The sequence below is a fragment of the Corvus cornix genome, chromosome 3, assembly GCF_000738735.6.
Source record: "Corvus cornix cornix isolate S_Up_H32 chromosome 3, ASM73873v5, whole genome shotgun sequence".
In the NCBI taxonomy this organism is placed as follows: Eukaryota; Metazoa; Chordata; class Aves; order Passeriformes; family Corvidae; genus Corvus; species Corvus cornix.
The window spans coordinates 32,715,906-32,742,387 of record NC_047056.1 but is presented as its reverse complement, the minus strand read 5'-3'; the positions used below and the strand labels follow the sequence as shown (position 1 = coordinate 32,742,387).

General features: G+C 36.4%; 1 protein-coding gene across 2 annotated transcripts in view; it reads left to right on the top strand.

Annotated features, from left to right (window-relative positions):
* The window catches only part of ADSS2 (adenylosuccinate synthase 2), a 36,630-nt gene that overhangs the window by 5,755 nt on the left and 4,393 nt on the right, over positions 1–26,482 (top strand). The window contains exons 2-12 of one of the 2 annotated variants that reach the window (XM_039569381.1): positions 4,923–4,932; positions 8,903–9,005; positions 11,465–11,533; positions 12,266–12,316; positions 14,064–14,130; positions 17,097–17,204; positions 17,497–17,578; positions 19,283–19,409; positions 22,195–22,349; positions 22,775–22,899; positions 23,900–23,997. In XM_039569381.1, the coding sequence (XP_039425315.1) occupies positions 4,923–4,932; positions 8,903–9,005; positions 11,465–11,533; positions 12,266–12,316; positions 14,064–14,130; positions 17,097–17,204; positions 17,497–17,578; positions 19,283–19,409; positions 22,195–22,349; positions 22,775–22,899; positions 23,900–23,997 (995 nt within the window). The remainder of the gene's footprint in view (positions 1–4,922; positions 4,933–8,902; positions 9,006–11,464; positions 11,534–12,265; positions 12,317–14,063; positions 14,131–17,096; positions 17,205–17,496; positions 17,579–19,282; positions 19,410–22,194; positions 22,350–22,774; positions 22,900–23,899; positions 23,998–26,482) is intronic. The other variant, XM_039569379.1, reaches the window with a different exon arrangement.

Sequence of the window (26,482 nt, the reverse complement as noted above, 5' to 3'; positions counted from 1 at the left end):
TGCTAGACTGATGAATTTTTTTAAGGTGTGCTCAGCATTCCTAGTATGGTCTGATTGTGGCAAGAAGCAGCCTTTCATGTGTTTCTTGTAAGTAATAGTAATATCCAGCTTTCTGGGTGTATTTTTGACTTTTCATCTAAGAGTTAAATGAAAATGTTTACAACCACGTGATGCCGAAGCAACATTGACTTGCTTCTTGCCCAACTTGGCAGTCACTTGGATAGCTAGCTCAGAAACAACAGTGGTTGCCCTGAGCTAAAAATGAATGTTGGAATGTGGTAGCAATAAAAGTAAACTGTAGAAAAAATTATGCACACACACATCTGATGGAGAGGGTTGAAAGGAGTGTATGGCTTCTTCCTTAACATTGCATGAGATAACATCTCTTTAAAGTAGACAACTAATTTTTATTCTAGAGGAAATAACTTGAAAGACTTCTTTGCTCTTCCCTGAGGCATCATATTTTTGAGATAGACAACTTGGCATGATCATGTCATAAGAAAAGGCAGTGATTGTCATCATAGACTTTTTGGGTAGATGGTTCTCTTAAATGCACATGTCAGTACTTCAAAGCTGCTCTGAATACTCTTGTATTTAGTTACCAGTTTAGAGAGCCATTTCACAATCTGCTGTTAATCGTAATTTTAGTCTGCTTTCCTCAAATCTTTTTTTCCCTAAGCACCTCCACTGCTAGGTAAAGTTGTAGTAATGCAGACCAGTCTTAGCAGCTATGAGAGGACTGCTGTAGGTGAGGGGATTTGAACTGCTGTCTTCATGTGTTCAGAAGGGATTTAACTGTTTTGGTGGTTATGCTAACATCTAGTCTGCCCTTGACTAATAAAGGTATGCTCTGGAAATAAAATACCTGTTTGCAACTTACGTAGATCTAAAATGGAGGAAGATATGCTGTTGTTCCTCTTAGTTTCACATGCATTGTTTGTGTTGCTGCAATGTTTTCTTACTAGCATGTTCTATTTATGTATATGCACATGTAATGCTTGGCTAGCACGCATGGCACACATGTATTCTTGCTCTTTGTGCTCTACACAAAGGTTTTCCAGAACAAGGAATGTTTTGCTGGGTTTTTTTTTTCCTTATAACGAGGAGTCATATTTTTGCTTTCAGTTTATGAACAAGAACTCTGCTTTCCTTTTTGGTTTTGCTGAATATCTAAGTTGGTCCATTTGTGTTTCCTATTAGATTGCTGGCACTTTTTTGCCAAAAATAAAGGAAGGGAAAACCCCCACGTTTTAAGCTAGAATGAATTTAAAATTAGAAGGGATTGTCTTTCAGTGAATGATGGATATACTGAGTGTGTACATTTTTCCTGAAGGAGTCCTGTGTGCAAGGAATATGGAAGAACTGCAAATTCTTATCCCTTAAACTGGAAAAACAAGTGGTGAAGTCCTTTGTGTACCTTTCAGGCAAACCAGTGAGACTTGTGAACCCAGGAGTAAGGAACTTCTCTGATCAAACTCACCAGAGGAAAGGTGTTCTGGTTCAGGATGCCTCTGTAAGGCATTTGAGTAGGGCTTTGTATAATTTTCAGAGTTTTTTTGGAAAGTGAGATTCCATGTTTCTTGAGTTGTTGGCTTCACTCAGCTTCACATGAGCTCCTAAGTTAGCAGGTGTTCCACATAAAATATACCAGAGCTTGTAACACCCAGTTACATTAGGTGAGTTTTGGTAACAGCTGGTTACACACTGTAAACTTGAAGTGTTAGCTGATAAAATTTCTTGTGCTATTTTAATTCAGTAAGAAAATAATCATTTGGTTTAAAAAGAGTATCTCTCTTTAATCCTGAGAGTTGAGGTCATGTTGCAAAAATGTTGATCAAGTGTAGTCATCAATTCAGGCTTCTGAACACCAGCATAAGTCATTACTGTTTTGTCAAATTAACTTTATTAAATTATCAAGACTCTTCCAAAACTCTAATAAAAAGATTGCTTCTTATTTGTGCAGTGCATCAGCTTAATACATGAATGTTCCTTGGGGGCTTTTCACTAGTACAGCAATGCAATTCCAGAAGAAAAATTGCTGTTAAATATTATTATCAGTGCTGCTTCTTCGTGCTTTATTTGTGATCAGAAAGCTATTGTGCATGGACAGTGTAGCAAGCTAAAGAGCTTTGTGAAAGTTCAAAGTGAGAAGACTTACCCTTAAAGTTGATCATACATCCTTATGAGTTTACCAGTCTGGGTCCAAAGTATGCCTCTGTGAGAGTTACACTTGTAAAAAATTTTTCCCTCTTCAGAGCTATAAGGAAAAAAAATGTAAAAATGCAGTCAGGTGCTTGCATTACTATTGTTGCTAGTTATGTTCTGTTCTTTACCCAAAATGCTGGCAGTTACAGTATTTAAATTTATAGAAAGCAAAAGAAAATAAGTGATTTTTCATAGCCAGGGGAAGTGCTGAAATGTTTAGCCTTGAAATTACCATAGATGTCCTATTAGAAACACTGTTTAATCAGTATGTTTAAAATGGGTCCCCTTTGATACTATTGATTAGTCTCCAGTGGTTTTTCCAGTGATGCTGTCTGGACAATGGCACAGTGCTGTGGTAGCTGTTGTGTTTGTGTCAGGTGCACAAGTGTAGTGTTTGTGGTAAGTGTTGCTTTCCAGTGCTTTGATAGTGGCTTTTGGCTAGCAGGAGTCACTTGTTTGATTTATTGATGTTTCAAGCTTGTTTCTAGGTAAAATGTCAGCTAGCAGATAATGACTTTTTCCCCTTTCAAATTAGTATTTTTGGGCACTCAACACCCTTGTAAAAAGGGTGTTTGCAAAGAATGTTTATCGAACAGCTCCCAGATGAGCAATACATGCAGCTGCCTTTGCTATCTTATGACTCCTGTGTGTGCGTGTCACTGATTCTGTTCACGTTTGCCAGGATAGATATATTTTAGAACGGTATCTTGGTTTGTGTGTAGTACTGACCAACCTGTGTGAATTGAATATGCAGATTCTTGGGTGTGGTGCTTACGTAGAGAAGGATTTTTGGGCTACTTGATCTTTAACAAGCTGAGGATAAAACAAACCTTGGGATTTTTCTTTACTTAAAGAAAATAATATCTCTGAGCAGCTTACCAGCGTAAAATATTTTTTAAATGGTGTTTTGTAGAATTATGTTTATAGAAAGCAGGTAGGTATGAGGTTTTGTTACAAGGATTGCTGTCAATCTTAACAGTAATAGTGTGATGATTTGTCTATTGGTGGGCACCTTTCTGTCTCCCATAAATTTAGCTCTTCTACATGTTGAATAACTTGGATGTTTCAAGATTACCAGCTAGTGGTCAGGGGTCATCTGCTTTTTCAAGGAAGTGATTTAAGCATACTGCAGTAGTAAAACTGGAATAATGCCTTTCAAGATTTTGTATGTTCTGTTATCCTACAACAGGTTTTGTTTAAATATTACAGATTGGGTAATGATCATATGCCTGATCTGACTTTCCCTATTCCACTTGAAATATTTAAAAATAATATTATGATTTAATAGTGTTGAGATTACGCAAGGAGAAAAAAGACTACTGTCTCTTAATAGGATTTTAAATTGTTCATCCATCAGAGCATCAAACTAAGTCCTTAGACTAAATCCCTGTACTGAAATCACAAAATTGGAGAATGGTTTGAGTTGGAGGGGATCTTAAAGATCGTTTAGTTCCAGCCCCTTCTGCCATGGGCCAGGACACCTTTCAGTAGACTGAATTGCTCAGAGCTCCATCCAGCCTGGCTTCAGACACTTCCAGGGATGGGGCATCCACCACTTTCTGGACAACCTGTTGTAGTGTCTCACCACCCTCACAGTAAAGAATCTTTTCCTAATGCCTAATCTCAGCCTACCCTCATTCAGTTTAAAGCCATTCCCCCTTGTCCTGTCACCACTACATGCTCTTGTAAAAAGTCCCTCTCTAGGTCTCTTGTAGGTCCCTTCAGTACTGGAAGGCTGCAGTAAGGTCATGCCAGAGCCTTCTGTTCTCCAGGCTGAACAATTCCAGCTGTCTCAACCTGTTTTCACAGAAAAGATGCTCCAGCCCTCATCTTCTTCGTGGCTCTCCTCTGGACTTGCTCCAGCAGCTCATGTCATGTTGGGACACACAGCAAAGGTTCATGCTTGTTATTCATGATTATTTTCATGCTGTGTCTCTTGATAAATGGAAGGAAATGTTTTCATTCCAGTCCAACTGGCACCCTTTTGAGCTGTATTTTACATTGTAATTTGGTAAAGCTGTGGGCTGCTGAAAGCGCTGATTCTTTGGTCACCAAAAATCCTTCGGGAGCAGAGAGAGAACTGTTCCAAGTACTGTGTTGAAAGATACAAGGGGAAAAAATAATGGAAGGAAGGAAGACAAACAAACTGAATGCTTTTAACTTATTTTAGTGCTAAGAGGGTTGCTGACTTCTGAAAATCCAATTTTAGAAACCTTAAAGTACGCTTAGACTTCAGTGCTGTGTCTTGATAGGGATGTACAAATAAATGCACTGTATTTAAGTGAAGTATGCTTGGGACTTCAGGTGTAGTGCCTGAGTTAGCCCCCTGACAGGAGCGTAGTATTACTGGCTCTTACTGCTCTTTGTTTTGGGTTGCTGTTTTGTTGCCAAATGGAGAATTGGTTTTGTGTTCTATTCTTTGTTCTGTTCCTATATACTCATTTTTCTGTGATGAAAGAGGCTTCCTCTGCTACTGTTCTGCAGAATGGGAAGGAAGCATCCTAGTGAAGAAGTTCTTTGTTCAGAGTGCCACTGGAGTCTTATACCTCTCACGTATAAGAAGTCATCGTTCACCTCTGTCAATCCTTTTGTGCATTCGGTCTATTTGTAGCTGAATCCAGAGTGGCCTTGCCCTCAGGGGTGAGTGTCTTGGCCATGGCACACTTGTTGGCTCAGCGAAAGGAAATCTTGTTGTGTAGGGAGAAGGGCAAAAGAAGCCGCTGCTGCGTGCACGTAGTGTATTCCAAACTGAGCAAGAGCATCCTTTGATCTTGCTGCACATTTGTCCTCTGCCTGTGATGGCACACAGTTATTTCAGTTTTCACATATATGGGAGAGAAGTCCTGTTGTTTGGGTACCTAGAAGATTACTGAGATGTGGTAAACTGATTTTTTAATTTAGTTAGTTAGGGAGTATTGCCAGCCTCAAGAAATGACTTGTATATCTTAATTTCCCTCAGGCAAAAGCTTCATGTAAGGTATTGAAGATCATTTGAGCATGAACTTTGTTTAACCACTAGTGAAAATAAATTCCACAGTTAGTTCTCCATTAATAATGTTTAAACATGTGAATCAAAGGAGTGTTAGTTTGAATGACCTAACTGGTCCCATTTGGTTTAGTTTGATGAGGGAGGGGAGGAGGAGTGAGAAATCCAGATGGAAAGCACAGAAGCCAGGAGTGACTTCATCAGATTAAAGCTTAAATTATGCTCAGAGGCAGTAGTTGCCTGCATTAACATCAATTTCTGGAGGAGGGAAAAAACAACTCAAAACAAATTGAAACCCCGTAACCTAAAAACAACCCTCCCCTTCACCTCACCACCACTAGAACTCTGAGTTCAGATTTCTGTAATTAGAATTGTTTACCAAACCCATGTTGAGCAATATCTGAGCACACAACATGTGTACACTTTACTGCAAGTTCACTGTAAAGTGTACAGTGTAAACCATTATTTTAATATATTACAACTCATGCTGTGTAACCACATGCTTGCACTTCTGCAGTTAGGGGAGAGTTTGCCTGTAAATCAGCAGAAGAACTTTGAAAATCGAGTTCATGACATGCTGTTATTTTAATGCTCTCCTAAAATAGGGTTTAAAATTTAAAATACTTTTCAAAATGACTCATTTTGACAGAATGACATCAAGAGCAGGCTGGGGACTTGACTTAACAATCTACCAGACAGCTTCCATCAATAACACTTTTGGGGTTGAATCTTTTCATGTTGTAGGCATCCTAATATTATAATCAATAAATTCTGAGATTCAAATTTGGGTCTAATCTGAAAATAAGCTTTTGGAAACCTTGAGGTATTTGTATGGCTTAGGATGGCGTTTCATCACATGTTTTCTACTTTAGTCTCTAGCAAAATCCCTTAAAGTAGAACTGTTCACAGTAAACACACTGAAGTAAATACCATTAGTTTGCTTCTAGGTGAGCATGAGCTCTCTTGCATGAGCAGTTCAAGGTTTAAAAGATAAAATGCCATTTTTATTCTGTCAGCCATGGGGTATTTTTCAGTGAGCATGGAACCAACACACTTGGCATCATCAGCAGTGCAAAGAAGAAATCTTGACACGGCCAGAAGTCAGCAGTTACGCTCGTGATCAGCAGTGTCAGAGGCTGCATGCTGCACACCTTATTCAAGCACTGTGACTGCTGAACTTTAAGTTGCCGTGTCTTAATGGCACTAGCAACCTGGCAAACTTTAAGACACTAAGAATTTGTTGTTGATCATGATCTAATTTCTAGAGTTTCTCTTTATGTGACATTCATGGCACTAGAGAACTTTTTTTTTTAACAAATTGGGACGCAAAACATGAAATTAACTTGTCCAGCTAGTAGAGAATTTCAAATGAATAGTCATTCACTAATGTTAATGTTATTTATTGGTTAGTCCAGTTTATTTATGCTACAGTGGGAGACTTTGGACTTCTCTTCCCATTTGTAAATTACTAATACCTCAGTACTTCAGTGTTGTACTTAGACCTATTGAATTTTCATCTAAAGCACTTCAGTGCTCATCTTAAACTTGTCTAGACTGATATTAGCAGTGAATCTAATAGAAAGGACTAATTTGAAGGAATCTGATGTGGAAGAAGGTAACTACCTCTTTCAGCACAAGTACTTGACTATAAATGATAATTTAGTGCATAACTGTTCTTCTTTGCCAAGCAAGGTTTTGCTTAGCTTCTCAAACATTGAGTAGAAATGTCTTTTATTACTAAAAAAGCCTAGTATATTTTATATAAGTATGTAACCTAATAGTTCTTAGAATATTGTCTACTTTTGGAATAACTTGCAGTAGCTCAGGAGTATCAGCATTGCATTTCAAAAATAGTTGTAAATGATCTATCTGCTAATGTATCTAGTTAACATCCTTCTAAATCAAACACATAATTGTAGAGTGGTAGACTGCTAAATAATCTTTCTTAAAGCTATTGAGTAGAAAGAATGCGAACAGGAAGAGGAAGTTTATTCCTGAGTGTTGACTATTTTCTTAAAAGAATAAATTTGAAAAGCCTGCTTTATGTCTTTGTTCAGTATGTTTCATGTGTTGTGAATTGAAAATTTGTCATTCTCTGGTTGAGTCAGATCACTTCCAGTGAAACTCTGCATCCAAAAATCTTTACAGCTACTTCAAGGTAATGTTTACTTCATGGAAAAATTCTACAGTATGTTATTAAAAAATTTAAACTTTTACTGAATTCAGGCATTTCCTTTGTTGGGTGAAGGTTTGTAGGTTTTCTCTCTTTTCAGAGGAGGTGAAATGGTTGCAAGTCCTCAAATAAATCATGCTGAAATCACAAAATTTTCATTGATGACTTCAGTGAGATTAGGCTTTTCCCTGTGGCACGTGTGTCTGTGTACTGGCACAAATGTTTGATATCTACAACTGCTCTTTATTTGTATTGTCAGATACAGCTTTATGTATTGGATCCATGCTTTGTAAACATTGTAGAAGTAGTGAGTAGCTGTTGAGTCCATTGCTTAGAAAAGTCCATCTGTGATACAATATTCTGAAATATTTCAGACTTATATTTCCATGGATTAATAAGTCTTATAGTTTCTTTTTTCTTCTTTTCATATAATGCCTTTCTTAATTTTGTTTTGTGCTGAAAGGTGGCTTAGTTTAAAAGTTTTTCTTTAAGGTTTTCCTTCTGTGAAGCAGTTTGTTTAATTTCTGGTGTGAGGTGCCTGTAAAGGATGTTCCTGTGGTTATGACAAACAGAACCATTTTGTATGTAACCTTGTCTTGCACAAATGACTGGGTCACAAGAGAGTATAAGCTTATTTTCGAAAGTACAACAAACAAGACCTGGGGATATTTGGTAACTATTTTGTAATCTTTCTAGTTTCCTAAGCCTTTCTTGACCGTCTTTAAGACTTGGTCACAAGCTGCTTTTCGTATTTTAGATGGATTTCACAGTTTAACAAATCTCTTAATGCTCTCTTTGTCGTAATGAAAAGAGCTAGAAATGTTTGAAATGTTCATTTGATGTAAATGGTTTCTGGTAACTTACGACACCACAGTTGTTGTAGTTGTCTTTAGATTCACTCCTTAAACGGCATGTTTCAGATATAAATTACTTGTACTGTTACAGAACTTCTCTCATCAGGAAAGAGGTATAGAATGAACTAGGTAGTTTTGCTGGTTACTTCACAGAAAAGCATTCAAAAGACTGAATCCAAAATTCGGAACAACAAGCCTGCCTGTTGCCAGATGACAAGACTTACCTATCCCAGTAACTGAATGGTTTTATACTCTCACTTTAATTGGGGTTTTGGTTTTTTTTTCCTTTGCTAAGTTTGCGGTTCCACTCTTAATACTTTCCTTAACTGTAACAGAAAACTAATAAAATTGATGAGGGCTTTTAGAAATGTTTGCATACTCTAGAATATTTATGTTTCTATCTGATGATTTTAGAAACATTTTAATCTTATTTCATGGTTTTCTACCTTTGATGAACCAAAATACTGTCCAAAGTCTATATGGCAGTTAATACTAATGTTGAAACTGTCCAGTTTGACAGAACAACTTTGGCAGATTTCCTGGGAAAAGGAAATCTCTGAAATCTCTTTTTTCAGTAACAAATGAAAACTGCAGAATCAATTTATTCTATCTCTCTACTGTGTGTTCATTTGTCTTTAGTGTCAAAAACTATTAACACTTTTTTTCTCCCTTCCCCCCACTCAGGGAGGCAATAATGCTGGGCATACAGTTGTTGTGGATGCTGTGGAGTATGACTTTCATCTTCTGCCAAGTGGAATCATCAATCCAAAAGTCACTGCATTCATTGGTAAGTGGGACATCTCTAAAAAGCAGTACTGTAGTTGCAGACTTCTGACACACTAAAATAACAAAATGTATCTGAGGACATACAGGATTAGGATTCTTTTTCTTCAATTTTTCATAGGCCTGAACTGTTCTACTGTCTTCCTAATACTGCCCTAGCTCATTTGTGAAGTTTCGATGACAGAAATTTCTATCGTCTTGGATAGTTCACCTTTGTTCTTACCCTTCCTATCAATATAAACAGCTAGCTGCCCCCCGTGTATCTTCATTCTCCCATTCCCTCTTATTTTCTCTACCATTTTTTTCTTTTATTCTCAGAATACCTGCTCTCTCTTCTAATCTTCAGCCCTGCTAAGTACTTACCAGTACTTTTTGAACCATAGATCTTTCCTCCCTTTTCCACTGGATTGTGCAATGAATGCTTACTCCAAAAGACTTCTGCACTCTAGACTTCTTACCAAGAAGTCATCTCAGGAAAGTACATTACAAAGTTTAGGGCAGTGGCAGTACTAGGTGATGTCAGGATCTATCATCTGTTTGCTTTGTGAAAAGGGGTTTAGGCTATCTAGTCTGTTGTCCATAAAGAACTACTTGCCCCCTTACCTGTCTCCCTTCTTGGAATCCCATTTCCAGTCCTATATGTTTGGGTTTTTTCCTTTGGATTGCTTGTATGACCAACTTAATAATGCTGTATAGCCCATAGAATTTCTTTCTAAAAATGAAGGTAAACATAAAACATAGGTACACACCATTATAACTATGTTTGTGCTTGAGTGCTGTTTCACCAAGCAGATTGGGTCTCTGGGTCGCTAAAGGCTATGGCTTACCAACACTTCCGTGTTGCTCTTTTGATACCCAGAGCTCCTGTCCCTTCCACAGTGTACTTCTCCAAATCTGGGCTCTGTTGCCATGTTCCTCTGTCACTTCTTCCTGCATCTCATCGCTTTGAGCCTGTAGTGTTGCCTTTCAGCTTGGTGTATGTGCCAAGAGCAAGTGGTCATTGACAGTTTGCTAAGGAGCAGCTGAAGAGCCTCTGTCACAAGTCACTTGATTCATAAACAGTCCAGCTGGTAGTGACTGTATAATCTGTCAGCAGTAATTCTGTACTTGAAGGGATTTGGTGGTTAATTGCCTCTCTTCAGCTGTTACATTGTGACTTGATAATGCGATAGTTATGGACCAACTTGTCCTGCCTAATACTTCTACAGAAATGGAGCCAATGGGCATGGAAACAGATTCATGTTGATGATGGGAAGTTTGGGATGTTAACTGTTCCTAGTTTTGAGGGCTGAGGCTGATGATACTACTTCTATTCTCTTTTGATGTTACTGTATTATGATTTTTAAGATTATTGTTTGAAAACAGTAAAAAAGGATGCCCATTTGCCTTGTGTTGTTTGGTGGATTTGGTTGAATAGGAAAGCCCCCATTCTTTAAAAATACAGTAGTTCAGTGAGAACTTTTTACAAACCCTCTTACCTGTATCTTCTGTCTTTTGGTCTTGTCTGTTCTGATGTTTTTTCTAGATTCTTTTAGGTATGCCTTGTGTATAAAATCTCTTTCAGAGGAAAAAAAAGGCTTAGGATTCCTCTGAAAGAGCATATATGTTAAAAAAAAAAACGGGTAAGGGCAAAATGATTGGAGTATTATGATAGAGTATTCCTATTGTTTAGGACTGCATCTTGAAGGTAATACTGAAGAAGTCTTAAAATACTTTGTGTTTTGATGTTTAGAATGATTTTATCAGTGTGAAATCAGGTGATATGCAAATAGTTTTGGATTGCAGATCCCTTCTTTTGCTAGATGTTATACTGGTAGCTTTGAATCTACTGTGTTTGGTGTGACCTGAAGATGGTTCAGTTTTGCTGTGAGAATGCTCCTTCCTAGGCACTCAGTGATGCTGGTTAATTGTATGAACCTAGTAGTCTTTTTCTGAGCAATGTGACAGCTGTAGGAAGGTGAGCTTGCTTTTGATAGGGCTTTTTCTTCTGTTATTTTTGCTTGTCTGTTAACAGTCCCACCTCTATGTACGGAATATTCTGTGTCTGTTTACAGCAAAAGAGTGCCTGCAAGGATGCCGGTGTTTATAATGGTGATAGAAATGTGCTAAGCTTTTAGAAAACAATAGGGTTATTAAAATGAAGCACAAAGAGGGAAGTTAATTTTAGATATGAGAAAGAAGAAGTTGGATTTCAGACTGTTCTACAATTCTGTGACTGTTTGTATGGATCTAAATTGAAAGTTTGTTGCATTTAGTAGAAAGATTCAATGCATGTAGGTAGAAATAAATACTTTAGGAGCAAATCTGCCTTTTAGACAAATTCCTAAGAATCAAAATTGCATTAAGTTAAAAAATTTAAATGAAATATTCTACACACAAAACATGAAGTGTCTTTGAATTGTTTGAAATATTTTTTCCGTGCTCAACATAATTCACTCAATTTTGTATAATGATTTTTTTCAGGAAATGGTGTTGTAATTCATTTGCCAGGACTCTTTGAAGAAGCCGAAAAAAACTTAAAGAAAGGAAAAAGTGAGAATTTGAAGATACTACTTTTAAAATAGTTTGTGGGACACTCCTCAAATGATTTAGATGGAGGATGCCTCTGTAGAGGTTACATACAATGTATTTTTCCACAACTCCCTTTAGCTTTTGCTTTTTGACAGGAGTCTTGCTAGAAGTGCCAGAGCCCTCATGGGAAGGCAGAGAAAAGGAATCTCTGTACAGTTTCAGAATATAATCTAAATCAGAATTGTCTGCAGACATTTTTCTTTGCTTAAAAAAGCAAATTTAAGACGTGAAATGGCTTTTTTAAAGTGTGTTAACCTGTTCAAAGTCATTTGACATCTTACAATATTGGGGTACACTTTGATGACCATGTTAGTGTAAAAAGGTGCTTTGGTAATCGCTTCTTGATTCAGAACTCAGTTTTTGGATACTTCGTGTTATGTCTATAACCATGCTTGGCAGCAGTCTACTGTAAGTGGGGTAAATCAGTGGAACCAAAAGAGCTACTAATTGCTTGCTAAAATTGAGGAGCTAGTAGCTTGAATTCTTCAGAATAAGCCTGATTTTCTCAGCTTTATAGGTTAATGCCAAGTTTTAATTACTGAAATTACTTTTTTTTTTACTCTGCAATGTGATTGCTCAGTCTTAAAATAGATTGACTGAAGACTAAGCATGAAAAGTATTTATACTTTATACATCAGAAGACAAAAATGCTATACAAAGCATAATTTAAACTATTTCATTTTGCCTTTAAAGGACTGGAAGGCTGGGAAAAGAGACTAATAATTTCTGACAGAGCTCATATTGGTAAGTTCCTGTTTGTGGTTTGTTTTTTGTTGGGGTCTTTTTCGTTAATCTTTGCTTTTTCTGGACTTTCTGTGGCAGTAAAAGTGTGATAATTTTTAGCCATCTCTTTATATAGGTCTGTACTTTTCTTTGGATTAAGTCTCCCTGGGTAGCTTTGGTTTATTGAAGGTCCTAGAATAAAATTGTTCACTCTGAACCCTCCCAGGTTTATATTCTAGTGATTTTTAAAATCCTATTCCATAAGCATCACCTGAGCAGGAAAGCAGGTTCACTTTCTAAATCAGAAGCACACAGCAGTCAGAAAGCATTCAGAAGTGAATTGATTAAGGATTAATTTCCCCTTTTGGTGTAAAAGTGGTGTTGCTCACAGTAACATTTCTTCTGGGAAATCAGGTGACTGGGTGTGAGTTCAAACGAATTGTCTCCCTATCAAGGAAATTACCACATGCTTTCTAAAGGAGATTTTATGGGAAGGACTCGGTAGGGGTGGAGAGAATGGCTGCCCTCCTCGCAAGGAGCTCATCAGAGAAGCACTGAATCCAGTCTATGCTTCAGACAGCACTGCAGTTCAAAACCTGAAGTAAAATAGTCTTGAGTCCAATCCACCAACGCACAGCTTTAGAAACTCTTCCTGTACCACTCCTGCCACACCTTGGTTACATAAATTCATCCTTTAGATTAGCTCTTTAGATGTTATAACATTATTGCTGCCTCTGGTAGTCATTTTCTGGAGATGCAAACTGTTTAGGACTTCATAAGATAAAAGGTTGTAACACAAGGTAAAAAAAGTTTTGCTTTTGGTTTTACTTTGTTTTGTTTTTTACACCAATCTGGAATAGCATAGTGAGTGAACTTAGTGACAGTTACTTCAGTGTAAATATGTTTTTTCTTTGGAGTAACTTGCAAGTTTTTGGTCTTTCCCATGCAGTGTGTAGATAGTTTTTAACTTTCAGGAAATAGTTCTTAAGAAAATCAGTTAAATTAGTTCTGTTAGCCTATAAGCTGTGCGCCAACCCACCAATCTTTGTATTTGACATGAGTCCTGTAAGATTTTGGAGGGGGGGAGGGGTTGGTGGTGTTTTGGGTTTTGTTGTTGTTGTTCTGTTTTGGGGGTTGGATTTTTTTCTTTTATGGTAGACAAAGTATTGATACAAGGGATACTTTGCATAATCTTTGTCATTAATAACAATGCAATATGTAAAAACATAATCAGGGCTTATGACTTCTGTTTACATAACAGACATTGGTGGGAGCTTTTGTATTTTCAAATGTGTTTTAGTTGATGTTGCCTAAAACATAAAAATAAAATTGTTTAAAAAATCTGTAGAATGAGTGAGAATGTTAACTTGAAGGTCCCGCCTAAATTTTAGCAGTATGACCTTTTTTTGCTATATCCTATTTCCAGGATTTTCTTTCAACTGCATGTTTTCTTCATTTATCCATATGTTCTTTGGGGCCACTACGAAAGCGAAATGGCTTAGTTACTCTGTGGGATGTGTATACTCACTCTGCAAGTATTTTATAAAATGAACACTTTAAAAAAAGTCTCTGAAGAACCATAGAACTCTTCCCTGTGAAAAAATGTAAAAGAGAAGAAAAAACTCTTGTAATTTTATTTGCCTTTCTTCAGTGTGTATATTTATTTTCCACATTGGTAAACAGGACTAGAGTTGGTTCGAAGAAATCATTGCTGATGTAATAATTTGTTTCACACAAATTTTCATCTTAAGTTATTTTTTTTTCTTAGTGTTTGATTTCCACCAAGCTGCTGATGGCATCCAAGAACAACAGAGGCAAGAACAAGCAGGAAAGAAGTAGGTAGTTTAATTTTGTCAAACATGGGATGGCTTAGTACAAACAGGACTTAATACATCGAATCTCTGTTTTGCTTTGTCAGTGGGTTAAAAAAAAATTATCCGTGTAACTCTTGAATGTGGATTATGCAGGGATTATTTCTTACACTTTATCTTCCAGCGGCTAGTGAAAAATTATATGCTTAATTAAAGGGCTCTATCTCAATGTTTTGCCTTATGAAAAGGTTCCTAGTTTTTAATTTGCTAGTTTCTGCTTCCTAGTGTTTTCATTGTTTACTGGAGGTATTTGTTTCTGTAAAAATATATTTCTCTTTATGAATATTGGAGGACCCCTTTGGCATATCCGAATAACTGAAAGTCAGAAGTGCATGTAGATGTTCACATTGACTGCTACAGAATACTAGTGACTTTCTGAAGCTTTTAAAACTTTTAGAAACTATCTTGCTATGTTTTTAACTTGAGCTTTCCAAGTGGTTCACTAGTTCTTGGGGATAGGGAAAAAGATGGCAGAATTAACAGTGACATATCTACAGCTGGGAAGCAGTGTAGCACTATAGACTTCTCAGATAACAGTAAACTTAGAACAACTTCCAAAAAGAGAGATTAAATGGATGAAAAGTAATTCAGACATACTTATCTGAAAAATCTTTCATCCATGATAATATAACCTTTAAGAGAGTGTCTGATTTGGGTGTATCTTGCTTCACACTATTGAGTGATGGTTGGTCAGTTATTTTTACACAAGGTCACTTGCCTGCACTGTACCAGCTCCCTTGTTACCCGCTGGTTTAGGACTTAGAAAGCAAACAGAACATATAGATAGATATGGAAGAATATACTTCTTTTAATGAGCCGTTATGTGTGCATCAGCTATTCTTGAATGAGCGCAAGCTAAAATTGCTATATGACAATATTTGCAGTTAAAAACACTGCCAGTCATTCAGCTACTTGAGAGAAGGCACCACTTTATGGGTTAGTGTTAAAGATTGTAAGGGAAAGCCCAATTAATTTGCTTTAAAAAATCGCAGGAAGAAAGTTATGTTCAAAGCCAAAAAACCTAAAGTCACTCTTACAAATGCTGTATTTCTTCTTTCAGTGGAGCTCTTGATATTCTGCAACAGTTTTCAAGCTTGTTAAAATTACCCTATTTCCTCCTGAATTTTAAGGCTAAATGACTGTCGTGGGGAGAGTAGTACTACAGACTAAGAACAAGCTATCATGGATTATCAAACAACTGTCTCTTGTTTGTTGGGGGCAAGGAATTGAAATAGTCTGCTAGCATGTCTTACTGTAGATTTGGCTACATAGCATAGTTGGGGCTAAAATTCTTGTGTCTAAGACTTCGAGAATTCTAAATGGTAAGTTTATTTTTTCTTTTAACTGAGTGCTTGTACCTGGTCAAATGTAACTCAGAAACCATCCCCAGTAAGGCTCATGTAGCTTCCCTTGCAGAAACGTTATAGAAAAGCTGATATAATACAGTATATTCTGCTTATACAATTGTTTTAGCTTCTGTAAGTACAGTCTTCTGACAACTTTTTTATTAATTGGTATGTCTTAATGAAACAAAATAAATGGAAACCAACCCTTCTTTTAAAAGATTCTCTGTGGAGAGTGTGAATTGGGATGGAGGCTAGAGTCAGTTGTTTATGCCACAATGTTCTGGTCTGGTTGAAGGATAGAGTGTGATGCAAAGTTCATTAGAATGTCTTTTTTTTGGACTGGAGGTAGACATCACTCCCTGAGATTACTTGGTATTGAGTCTAACTGGAAGAATTCCAGCTTTTGTCCAAGGTATTTTTGAATGTAATCCAAACTACTAAGGAACTACTAAGGAGTTATGTACTTACTATGAACTGTTTCTTTTCACTTGCATATCAAGTGATTGATATTCGTTAAAATAAAGTTCAGATATGACCTGTGCCTCCTACTTTACCTGGAGACTCTCTTGAACTGAGTTATGGTATGGTACTTTCAAGGCAGTTTGAAGCACTATGGGACACTCTGCATATGCAGAATTTATAACTGATGAAGAGAAGGCTTTCTGTGTCTTTATGGGGGGGGAACCCCAAACCAAACCAGTTAAAACAAATGAACAAGTAAGCTTAGCAACATGTAGCACACTTCTAAAAATACTGCAGACCTGTTCACTTCTCCTTAAAAAGCTACTTAATGTATTGAGCATGATGGGGAACATACTTGATAATCTGCCTGTGATGAGTGCAATTTGGCTCCATTTTGGTAGCTATGTAGCATGACTGTGGCAGAAGACATTCTCTGAACTAGCTGTACTTCTCTCAGGGTAAAGTCAGTGCAAGCAAGTTTTGTATTACATCATCACGGATTTAAGCTGGAAAAGGCTTTTCAGACAAAGTGGGCAGATAAGGGTAAGAAAAAGAATTCAGGTTTTCAGAATCAGCTACAGTGGAAAATCCATTCCTGAACCCTTAACATACAGAGAGCTTTTTGAGTGTCTCTGTCACTTTTGGATGTTTGGTAGTGTTTTCTGTTTTCCTGGCTCCAGCTGAGGTATTTCTTATATACAAACTTAAAATCCATACTCTTTGTTCTGTTACTTTATGGAGGACTTTCTTTAGGTCTTCAGGACAGTATTTTAGGAAAGTGTTTATTTAGTTTCAGTTCATAATACTGAAAGATGTTTTCTTGGCATTTGGTCCCTTAAGTATTAAAGTTCAGAATTGTGTACAAATAAGTATGTAAGAGCTCACTAAAGTACAAAAAATTATTGGTTTAAAACCAGAACTATGTAGAAGATAAACATATTTGCTTGTATAAGTAGAGATATTCTGACACGAGGTTACATCCGAAAAGCGTCTTTTGTTTTAAATGCTTAAAATGAGTTAAATGCTCACAATTAACAGCATTTCATTTTATGCTAAGGATGGAATAGCTTTAAAGAAAGAATACCTTTATATCAATAACTCCTTGTTGTTATCTTTTCAAAGTTTGGGAACTACCAAAAAAGGAATTGGTCCAGTATATTCTTCAAAGGCAGCTCGAAGTGGACTCAGAATGTGTGATCTTGTTTCTGATTTCGATGACTTTTCTGAGAGGTAATTACTGTACACAGTTGTAAGCATAGTTTTCAGTTTCTGGATAGTACCCTGTGTAAGCAATTACATCTGGTTCCTGTTACTTTTCTTAATTAAAAGTTCTTTTAAAATAAAAAATTATATGTAATTCTATTAAATTATAAGATTGTAATTGTTATCATAATTTATTGTTTGAAATGGTTAAGCTACCAAATAATTGCAGATATGTAACCATTAAAAATCAAGGGTTGGTGGGGAGTTGAGGAGGAAAACAAATAAACAGAAACATCAGTGAAGCATTTTTGCCTTTCAGATTCAAAGTGTTAGCCAATCAGTACAAAGCAATATATCCTACCTTAGAGATAGATATTGAAGGGGAATTGGAAAAGCTGAAGGTAAGCATGCTTCTGTCTCTTCAGTTACATAATCACTGTGTGCAGTTACTGATGTGCAAATCCCTTGGTGACTGATGCATGTGCTTGTGTGAGGAGTTAGAATATATCACAGGAAACTGTATGTATCAGTTTTGAAGAGTCTGCTGCTATCCTTAAGGACACTCTTGGCCCTGTTCTATGCAACATTTCAAAATTTGGTTTCAAGAGAGATACTGTGAATTTTAAGAAAAAGGCTTGTACAGGGTGATTTCTTCTTGACTTACTTTTACTTGCTCAAACATAGAGTCTAGGAGAAAAACCAGGATTGTAGTTGGGAAACACATGCTTCATTGTAAAGCAGAATACTAATTCCTTGTCTCAGAAAGTTAAGAACTGAAGTAAATTGGTTTTCTAAGTAATAAGCCTTAAGAAAAAAAAAAATACTGTCTACCAACATAGAAAACTGTAAATTGATAGCAGCAGAGCTAATGAAGCCTGATTGCCAGCAGTCTAATCTTGTGGTTAATTATGAATTCTGATTTGATGTTTTCCTTGCTATTGGGACAGTTGAGAGTTTTCTCACTCGTATTAGGTTTTATTTGCACAGCATCCAAGTTATTATTTGAAAATCTTGTCAGGTGTCTTACCCTTCACCTTTTTGTTTATGCTTTTTATAGAAACTTACCTATATGAGATTCTTTTTAACCCTTAAAATGTCAACCAAATGTGACACTGTTTAAAACCATTGAGGTGTGTGTGGAACAGGGGGAGCATGTGCAATTACATGATAATTCTTTAAGAAAGGCCAAAGAAATCATCCTTCCTCTACCTTTAATTTGTACAGCTCTAGAATAGGATATATGGGAGTTCTTAGCACTTCTATTTGCTTTACTTTAAATAAGGCCTGTTGTACATGTTGAGTTGTAGTATTTTTATTAATATATAGATCTAGAAAGCAGTTACAGTCGATTGCTTCATAATGCTTTATAGTTTACTTAATGCAGTTCAGGATTACAGAATATCTGAAACTCCTGGTTAAAGTGGAAACACAATATGTATTTGTAGCTTAAGGAAAATTACTTGTCTTATGCTAATGCACTTGATTCAGTTCTGAAAAACAAAGCGTTATATTTCATGTGGAGTAAATTGTTAAAATGAGAACTTCCATGTGTTCTCATGGAAGAGAAAGGCTGTTTGCCAAGTGATAATCTGAACATTATTGGCTTCTTGCATCCAGCTACTCAGTGGCATTCAGGCATTTGACGCCTAATTCCAATAAATAACTTTTTACTTCTACTTACAAATTACAATTCACAATTGTGTGCATTTGTTGGCTTCAGATGGCCAGAAGGGGAACTCCCTACATGGTGGTTTTGGGGGAGACATTTTGAACACTTGGAAATGAAATACCAAATACAGTATAGTGATAATACTCAATATGCTTGAATATTTCTAAGGCATTCCAGAAGTTTGGCTTTTTCTTTCCTCCTCACCCTTCCCCCTTTTTTCTTTCCACCTAGGAAGAATATACATACCTATTGTGTAAATCTGAGTCTCATATTCTTCCTCCCTTTGTTCACATTATGGCATATTTAACATTTTTTTGTTTGCTTTTCCTTTTTGAAAGGAATATGAGCGTTGTTATGAGGGAACAATAGCAATTCTACTCTGGCTGCCTTTATCATAATGAAATTATACTATACAATAGTCTTTTGTATTATTCAGGGCTACATGGAAAAAGTAAAACCAATGGTAAGGGACGGTGTTTATTTCATGTATGAGGCTTTACATGGACCACCAAAGAAGATCTTAGTTGAAGGTGCAAATGCAGCACTGCTGGACATAGATTTTGGTAGGTATGGTCTTTTTGAGACACATGTTGCTATATGCTTACGTTGTGAAAAAGGAACATTAAATATAAACTCTGCTGTGATTAGCTGTTCTCATGGCAGAAATGGTTTTTATTTTGGAAGAACAGCACTCTCTCTGACTAGCAAATAATACAGGGGTGGGTGAGTGGGTGTGTTTATTAAATTATTTCAAAAAGCTGGAGACTCTGCCAAGAGTAATAATTTGAATGACAATAAAGATCAAGTGGCTCCTCTTAGAGTGTAGCTAGTACTTCAGTGTCTCTAAATTTTACATGAAATAACTCATGATTTTATACATCTGTGGAAATCACTTGAGAATAAAAATAGAGAGCTTTGAGAGACAAAGCATATATGCAAAATACTTCTTGACTTTGGAAAAATCAGCTTGGTTTTTTTTTTTAAAGTCTTTATATAACAGTTTTCCACTTTCACAATGTCGGGAAAGGTGTTGGTAATCTGGATTGCTAATGAGGCAAGAGTGAAAAGATTATCCCAGTCTATTCGATATTAAAAATTATGCAGTTTTTCTTAAAACACTGTAAGTTTGCTAATTAATTAGAAGATTCTAGCTTGTAAAAGCAGCTTCTTTTTAATTAGAGGATTATGTTTGGTTATGTTGTAACAACAGATAATGTGATACCTCTGTGTAAGCATAAGAAGCCTATATGATTGGTTCCTGCATTTTGTCACATTTTTCTTCAGTCTCACTTGCCTTGTAACCACATCATTTTTATTGTTATGAAGATGCTAATGGCTGAAATTGCAGCCTGTAAGGACTGCTGTCAAATATGAAATTGGCATGCACTCAGCTTTTAGCCAATACAAGTTCTGATATTGGGCATTTTCAAATATACGCAGTTTGAAAGCCTCTTCTTTTAAGAGTACGATATGTCTTAGATTAGTCACTGTAAGTATAAGCACCAAACTTTCCCATGATAATCTGAGTATTAGAAGACACATCCTTTTTTTAACAAGACAAAAAAAGAAGGCAGAAAGAAGTCTTCAGATACGCTTGTCACGGGGAAATCTTTGATGCGAAACGGAAATATTTGCAAAAGAGTCTATCTAAGGGGGTCTTTTTTTGTAAATGGTGAGTATTTTGGATTTCATGTCATTAGAAGGTGCAAGCAGTCTGACATACTATTATAGACATACCTCAGGTATGTCTGTCTATAATACATATGGAGTTGTTTGGATTAGTTAGATTTTTTTCCCTGCCTCTGCTGTGACACTCAAACACACAGAGTATCTGCTCTCCTTAGGTAGATACCACTAGTGGATTGGATACTTGTGTTAACAATAGACAAGCCCTAGTTGAAAGGTTTGACATTGCCAATTTGATTATTAAGCATTCTGAATGAGGCTGTTGTCTGTGCCTTGTTGCATAGGAGTCTTAATACTGAAGTGAGATTTATAAATATGTGTCTGTTGGCAGTGAGGATAATAAATCCCAGGCTTGCAGTCCATCCCATTTTCCCAGATCCTATAGTGAAGTTCACGTGTGCATTTGTGTGGGGGTGTGGGGATGTATGGTCTTCTGTGTTTTTAAGTACAGGGTGATGATAAAGCAATGTAAATTTATTAGGCTGGGAGGTGAAAGTGAGTAAGAATTGTTCATTGTTTTTGACATCTACTATCTATATTCACCTGTCAGTAAAGAAAAGCTTTATATTACTGTGTTCTCAGATTAAAAACTAATTAATGCTTGCAAAGTGCTGTTACATATCACTTCTATGCCCAGGTTTTTCTCTTGAGCATTTTGAGATACCTGAAGCTAATCTGAAGCTAAACCTCACTGAGCAGTCTCTGAAGGATTTTTGACTTTTTAAAGATGTATGTGTTGCTGAAAGAACTATATTGCTTTCAGTTCCTTTTGTCTTGATTGTTCCTCTGTTACCTATCTCTGATTCATATCAAAAGACATACAAAAATGTCTGACACAACAGGTAGAAGTTTCTTGATTATTTGCAGCTATAGTGAGGCTGAAGTATTGTTCACAATTCAGCTGAGGACTGGCATGCTTGGTTTCATTTTCCACTACTTAATAAAACAAAAAGGTATAAACCTAAGGATTTTGAGATGTTTAACTCTTTTCTTTGCAGTCTAGACTGCATTTTAAATGAGAGCTGAATATTTAACTAGAGACAAACTTGAACCACTAGACTATATTCCAGGAGTCTTCTTTTTTTAATGATGATCTTTTTTTATTTGATTATGTAAGTAAAGTTGTTCTTTCCAGAATTCTGCATTTCATTGCAATTTCTTATCCTTATAAGGTGCTGACCAGTTTGTAGAGCTTGTATTTTATTTTCCCTCTAAAAATTAAAAATAGTAGACCTGTATTCTCTAAGCTTTTAATACTGGCTTTTTAAGAGTCTCCCTTCAAATTTTTGCACTGTTTTATTAGTGAGTATATTTAATATAAGAAAGCAAGGCACATTTCTCTGGTGTCTTACTCCTGTTTTTTTTACCTGTATGATCATTCAGAATTGTTATATAGTCCATATTTACCAGCTGAAGTAAGTGGTAAGATTTCTACCTTTTCCTAAAAAGGTGGATCAGACAACGTACATACAAATCTAAGAGCTCATTGAATGTGTTCTTGACTGTAAACTACATTTATTGTGTGTTTTGGTTTTCAATGTTGTAAAATCTAGGTAAGTGCAGTGCAAATACTATTTCTCACCAGGTTAGACTTTTTTAAAAAAACAGTTTAAACCCAGTGTTTTAATAACTTTCTAAACCCAATGTTTTGGTTTTTAATAGGCACATATCCTTTTGTGACTTCATCAAACTGCACAGTTGGAGGTGTGTGCACAGGTCTGGGCATGCCGCCGCAGAACATCGGAGAAGTGTACGGGGTTGTGAAAGCCTACACAACCAGAGTTGGAATTGGTGCCTTTCCTACAGAACAGAATAACGTGAGTATTACAGCCTCTGGTGTGAGCTGCAGCTGGCTGAAATAATGTGGTGTGTCTTGTCTGTCTTTTGTTAAGTCAGTGTTAACAACGATTACATGCCAGTAGGTAGGTGACAGTATGTTTGGATGTCTCAATCTCATGGTTCTAGACTGAGCTTACTGGGCTATCAAACCTGAGTGTAATTTTCTTGATATTTCTGTGGAATAGAAGGCTACAGCAGGAACAAATTTTGAGAAGTTTGCCTAAAAATTGTTCTCTTGAATTAGAAACAGCATTTTGTATTGCTGTCTTCATCCAAATGGACAGCATTGTGAAAAACTGGGGGAAGGACTTTTAAGTTAATATACAATATATTGTAAAATGTTAAGTAAACACCTGCATCATCAAAAGAAATCCACACACTCATGTGTCTTACTCTTTGTTAGGAAATTGGAGAATTGCTGCAAATGAGAGGTAAAGAGTTTGGTGTTACCACTGGTAGGAAGAGAAGATGTGGCTGGCTGGACCTTGTGTCACTCCGATATGTCTACATGATTAATGGATTTACTGCGTGAGTTGTTTGCACAGCTTTGCTGGCAACATGACAGAAAATCGTGAAATGCTGTAGATTACTGTAAATTGTACATATACTAGTTAGTAACATTTGTACTGTTAATATTGATCTGTTGATTGTTTTGATATTTTGATAAATTAGCCATTCCTCATTTTTCCTATCATTAAATATTTTTACATTTGACATTTTCATACAAATAGATTTTTCTTTCCTTTCTTTATGGAGATTTCTTTTGTTCTTTGTCTTCAAAATAAGAAAGATGGGAACCCACCAGTATTTTCATTAGTATGTGTAAATATTAAAAATTTGGATATGTCTTTGGGATGTTAATTAAAATGAAAGATTGGTGCCTGAAACAAACTGGTATAAAGTTTCTAGCAGATCAAATAGTATAAATACATATTTTATTTAAATATTTATTTTTTTCTTGTTCTTTGTGGGTTTTATTTAAAATAAGATGCAGCCAGGTATTTGTAGAGCTAGGGTTTGATTATTTTTCTGCCTTCACAGAGGACAGGAACAGACAGCAACAGGCATCATGCAGTGAAATGGTCATCTTAAATGGCTATACCTTAAATGGTTAGGTATCTTGGCAGCACCCTCACCAATTAAAATTATAACACTTAAAGCCATAGACAAATTAATTCAATTGGAGAATATATGTTCTTTCATTTTTTTGACATTCTCATGTAGTAATAGATTAAGGATGCAACAAAAACTGTCTTTAAACCTTTTTTGGTTTGTTGTTTTGTTTCAGTGGTTGGTTGCTTTTGGTTTGGGATGTTTTTTTTTTTAAGTCTGACCAGATAACAGATTAGTGTCATATGAGATATTTTTCTGAAGAAATAAAATTAATTGCAGGAATCAATTTTGTTTGATTCTTTGTTGGTTTGTTGTTTTGGGGGTTTTTTTGTTGTTTTTTTTTTTTTTTTTTTTACAATGTGATAAGATTCAAGGGTTGTTGAACTTGTTTAACCAGAGTAATGTTTCTTTATAGATTGGCACTTACCAAATTGGATATCTTGGATGTATTTCCAGAAATCAAAGTTGGTGTTGCATACAAACTAGATGGTGAAATCATACCTCATTTTCCTGGTAAGACTGCTTATTTAAAAATTTTAGATTTTGGTGAAATGTAATCTGGTACTTTTAAATGCATTTAACTTCTTCTTTTAAAACTTACAAGAGCAATATTTTACTTCAGCATCAAACCATTAATGTCTTCCAGAGGCACCAGACATATCTTTTACCACACTTGTACCTGCACCCTAAAGACACCTGTACCAAATACTGGTTTTTGCCTACTAGAAAGATTCAAAGAGCTATATAAAGCTTGTAAAACATACATGTTGCTACTATTTGTCCTTTTTATTTTATACAGCCTGCATCACCTTTAAGCTAAATTGGAAGCTTATTTCATACTCTAAACTCTGTTATCTTGTTCCCACTACTGTATCGCTGCCCATTTTTAGCAGGCCAGGTCTTTGTTTAAGCATGCAGTGAACCCCGTGAGAGAACTGGTCCTGTTGAAAAGCCAAGTTTTTCTTTCCCTCTGTTACTTTTCTAACAGTTCACTTCCCTTTAATGATTCATGGAGCAGCCAAAACCTGTTACAGCTACACAGTGTAAACGAGGGACAAGGGATGGGTGAAGAAACTAACAACTAGTTTAGGTGAAAGAAAGCAAGACTATTTTCTAATGCATGGCCAATGTACATCAGCTTAGCATGATAGAAACTGTAGTTCCTGATGAGGGCAGTGGTCATTTTTACTTGAAAAGTTTACCTGTATGTTAAAATTTTCAAGTACCACAAGCCAGTGTTCTTTATAGATAATGCATCTTGTTCAGTTTGCCATAGAGATACTCCAGAAAAAATGGAAGAACATAAAACAGTACTAAAGATTGGGCTTTTTGATTTTTATAATGTGCACATAGATGCCCATTTTCATTCTAATTGGTACCTCAGCGTTAGAGGCTGGTCACAGGTTACAGTTTTTCAAATGATCTCATCATCATCAGAGAACTTTTTGTGGGTGAGATCAACTTAGTAATTGGATACAACACACACAGGATTTATGTAGTACAAAGACGTAATTACATATAAAGGAGTAAGTGATGACTGCCACTAGTCCTTGAAAATAGCACATATCTGTTAAGAGTAATTCATAAGGAATTTAAAAAAATCTTTTGTTTCTCCATGTGCTTGTGGGAGTTCTCTAACTGATTTGCTGTACAGGATCTTCAAACAAAAGTGCCAGTTCCAGTCTGAATGCATGCTGAATGACTTTGATTCAGGAAATTAGTACTCATCTTGCACTGAACCAGGGAATGCTTTTCCCTTTTAAAGACTCAGGTATTACCTGATTGATACTCATAGCAAAACATTAAGGATATTTGTGTTTACTTGAAACAGCCTTTGAACATAATGGAGATTGCACATTTGAATTGAGAACTACTCAGTAAATGCTTTTCCTGTAGCCTGTTGTCTGACCTTGTGCTCAAGCTAGGAGAACCTTTTCTAGCAGTCCATCCTTAAAGATGACATAAGCAGGTGGCCATGTTGTACAGTGCTAAGACTTCAGTAACTGCTTTTTTTTTTTCATTCATCTTCATTCATTGTACTTCTCAGATAGGGCCAGAATCTTGTTAGATACAGCTCCTGAGGGGGCAGACGTTGTTCCCTATATATGCCTAGGTAAAAGGTAGCTGACCTTTGGTCATAGCAGCACAGTGTGGCTCACCTGCCTGTATTTTTCTTTACTGTATGAACAATTAAGAATTCTGGTAGAACTTTAGTAGAAGCTGTTGACACACTGTCTTCCTTAAAGTGTCAGGAAGGAGTTTGAGCTGAACTTCTGGTAAGCTGAAAGATGCTGTCTCTCACAGTGCCTCTGTGTTCCACACCTCTCTTTGCTACACTCCTCAACATTTGGCAGCATTTTCAGCACACATGCTGCAGGGTACTCCTGCCCCGCCATAAAAAACAAAAGGTAACTTTCTTCCCACTTTGTGTTTTGCAGACCATTAGACTGTTTCTGATGTCTGCATTTTTGCATGCTGTGTGCTTGTATAATTTTTTTTTTTCTCAAACTTGCCACTGACATTTGAATTTAATTTAAAGAAAACTAGTCTGGGAATCCCTCACTGGCAGACTGTTTCTTTCTCTCTCCCCTTCCTACCCTCCCACTCTCTTGGAGATGTTCATGATTTACCCTTCTTGTGAAATGACTGTGTCTAAATTAGAAGCACACACAGTACCCACCATCTCAGGAAAAGCATGCCATGTTTAATATATTGTTCCTTTTCCCACCTGGATCAGAGAATCATACGAGTCTCACTCAGGGTTATTTAGCTTAGCTTTCTGTGGGCATTTCACAATTGCCTCTTAAGCAGGAACCTAAAATGTCTTGTAAAGTTACTGCTGACTTCAGGCAGTGTTACTGAGGCTGTAGTCTTTTGCTGGCCAGTGACAGGAGTTTATGGAAGACAGAACTTCCTGCTAGCTTTGAGCCAATCAGTTTTAAAAGAATGTGAAAGCTATGGTCTAGTTCTCTAATGCCTCCTGTCCAAGTTCAGACAT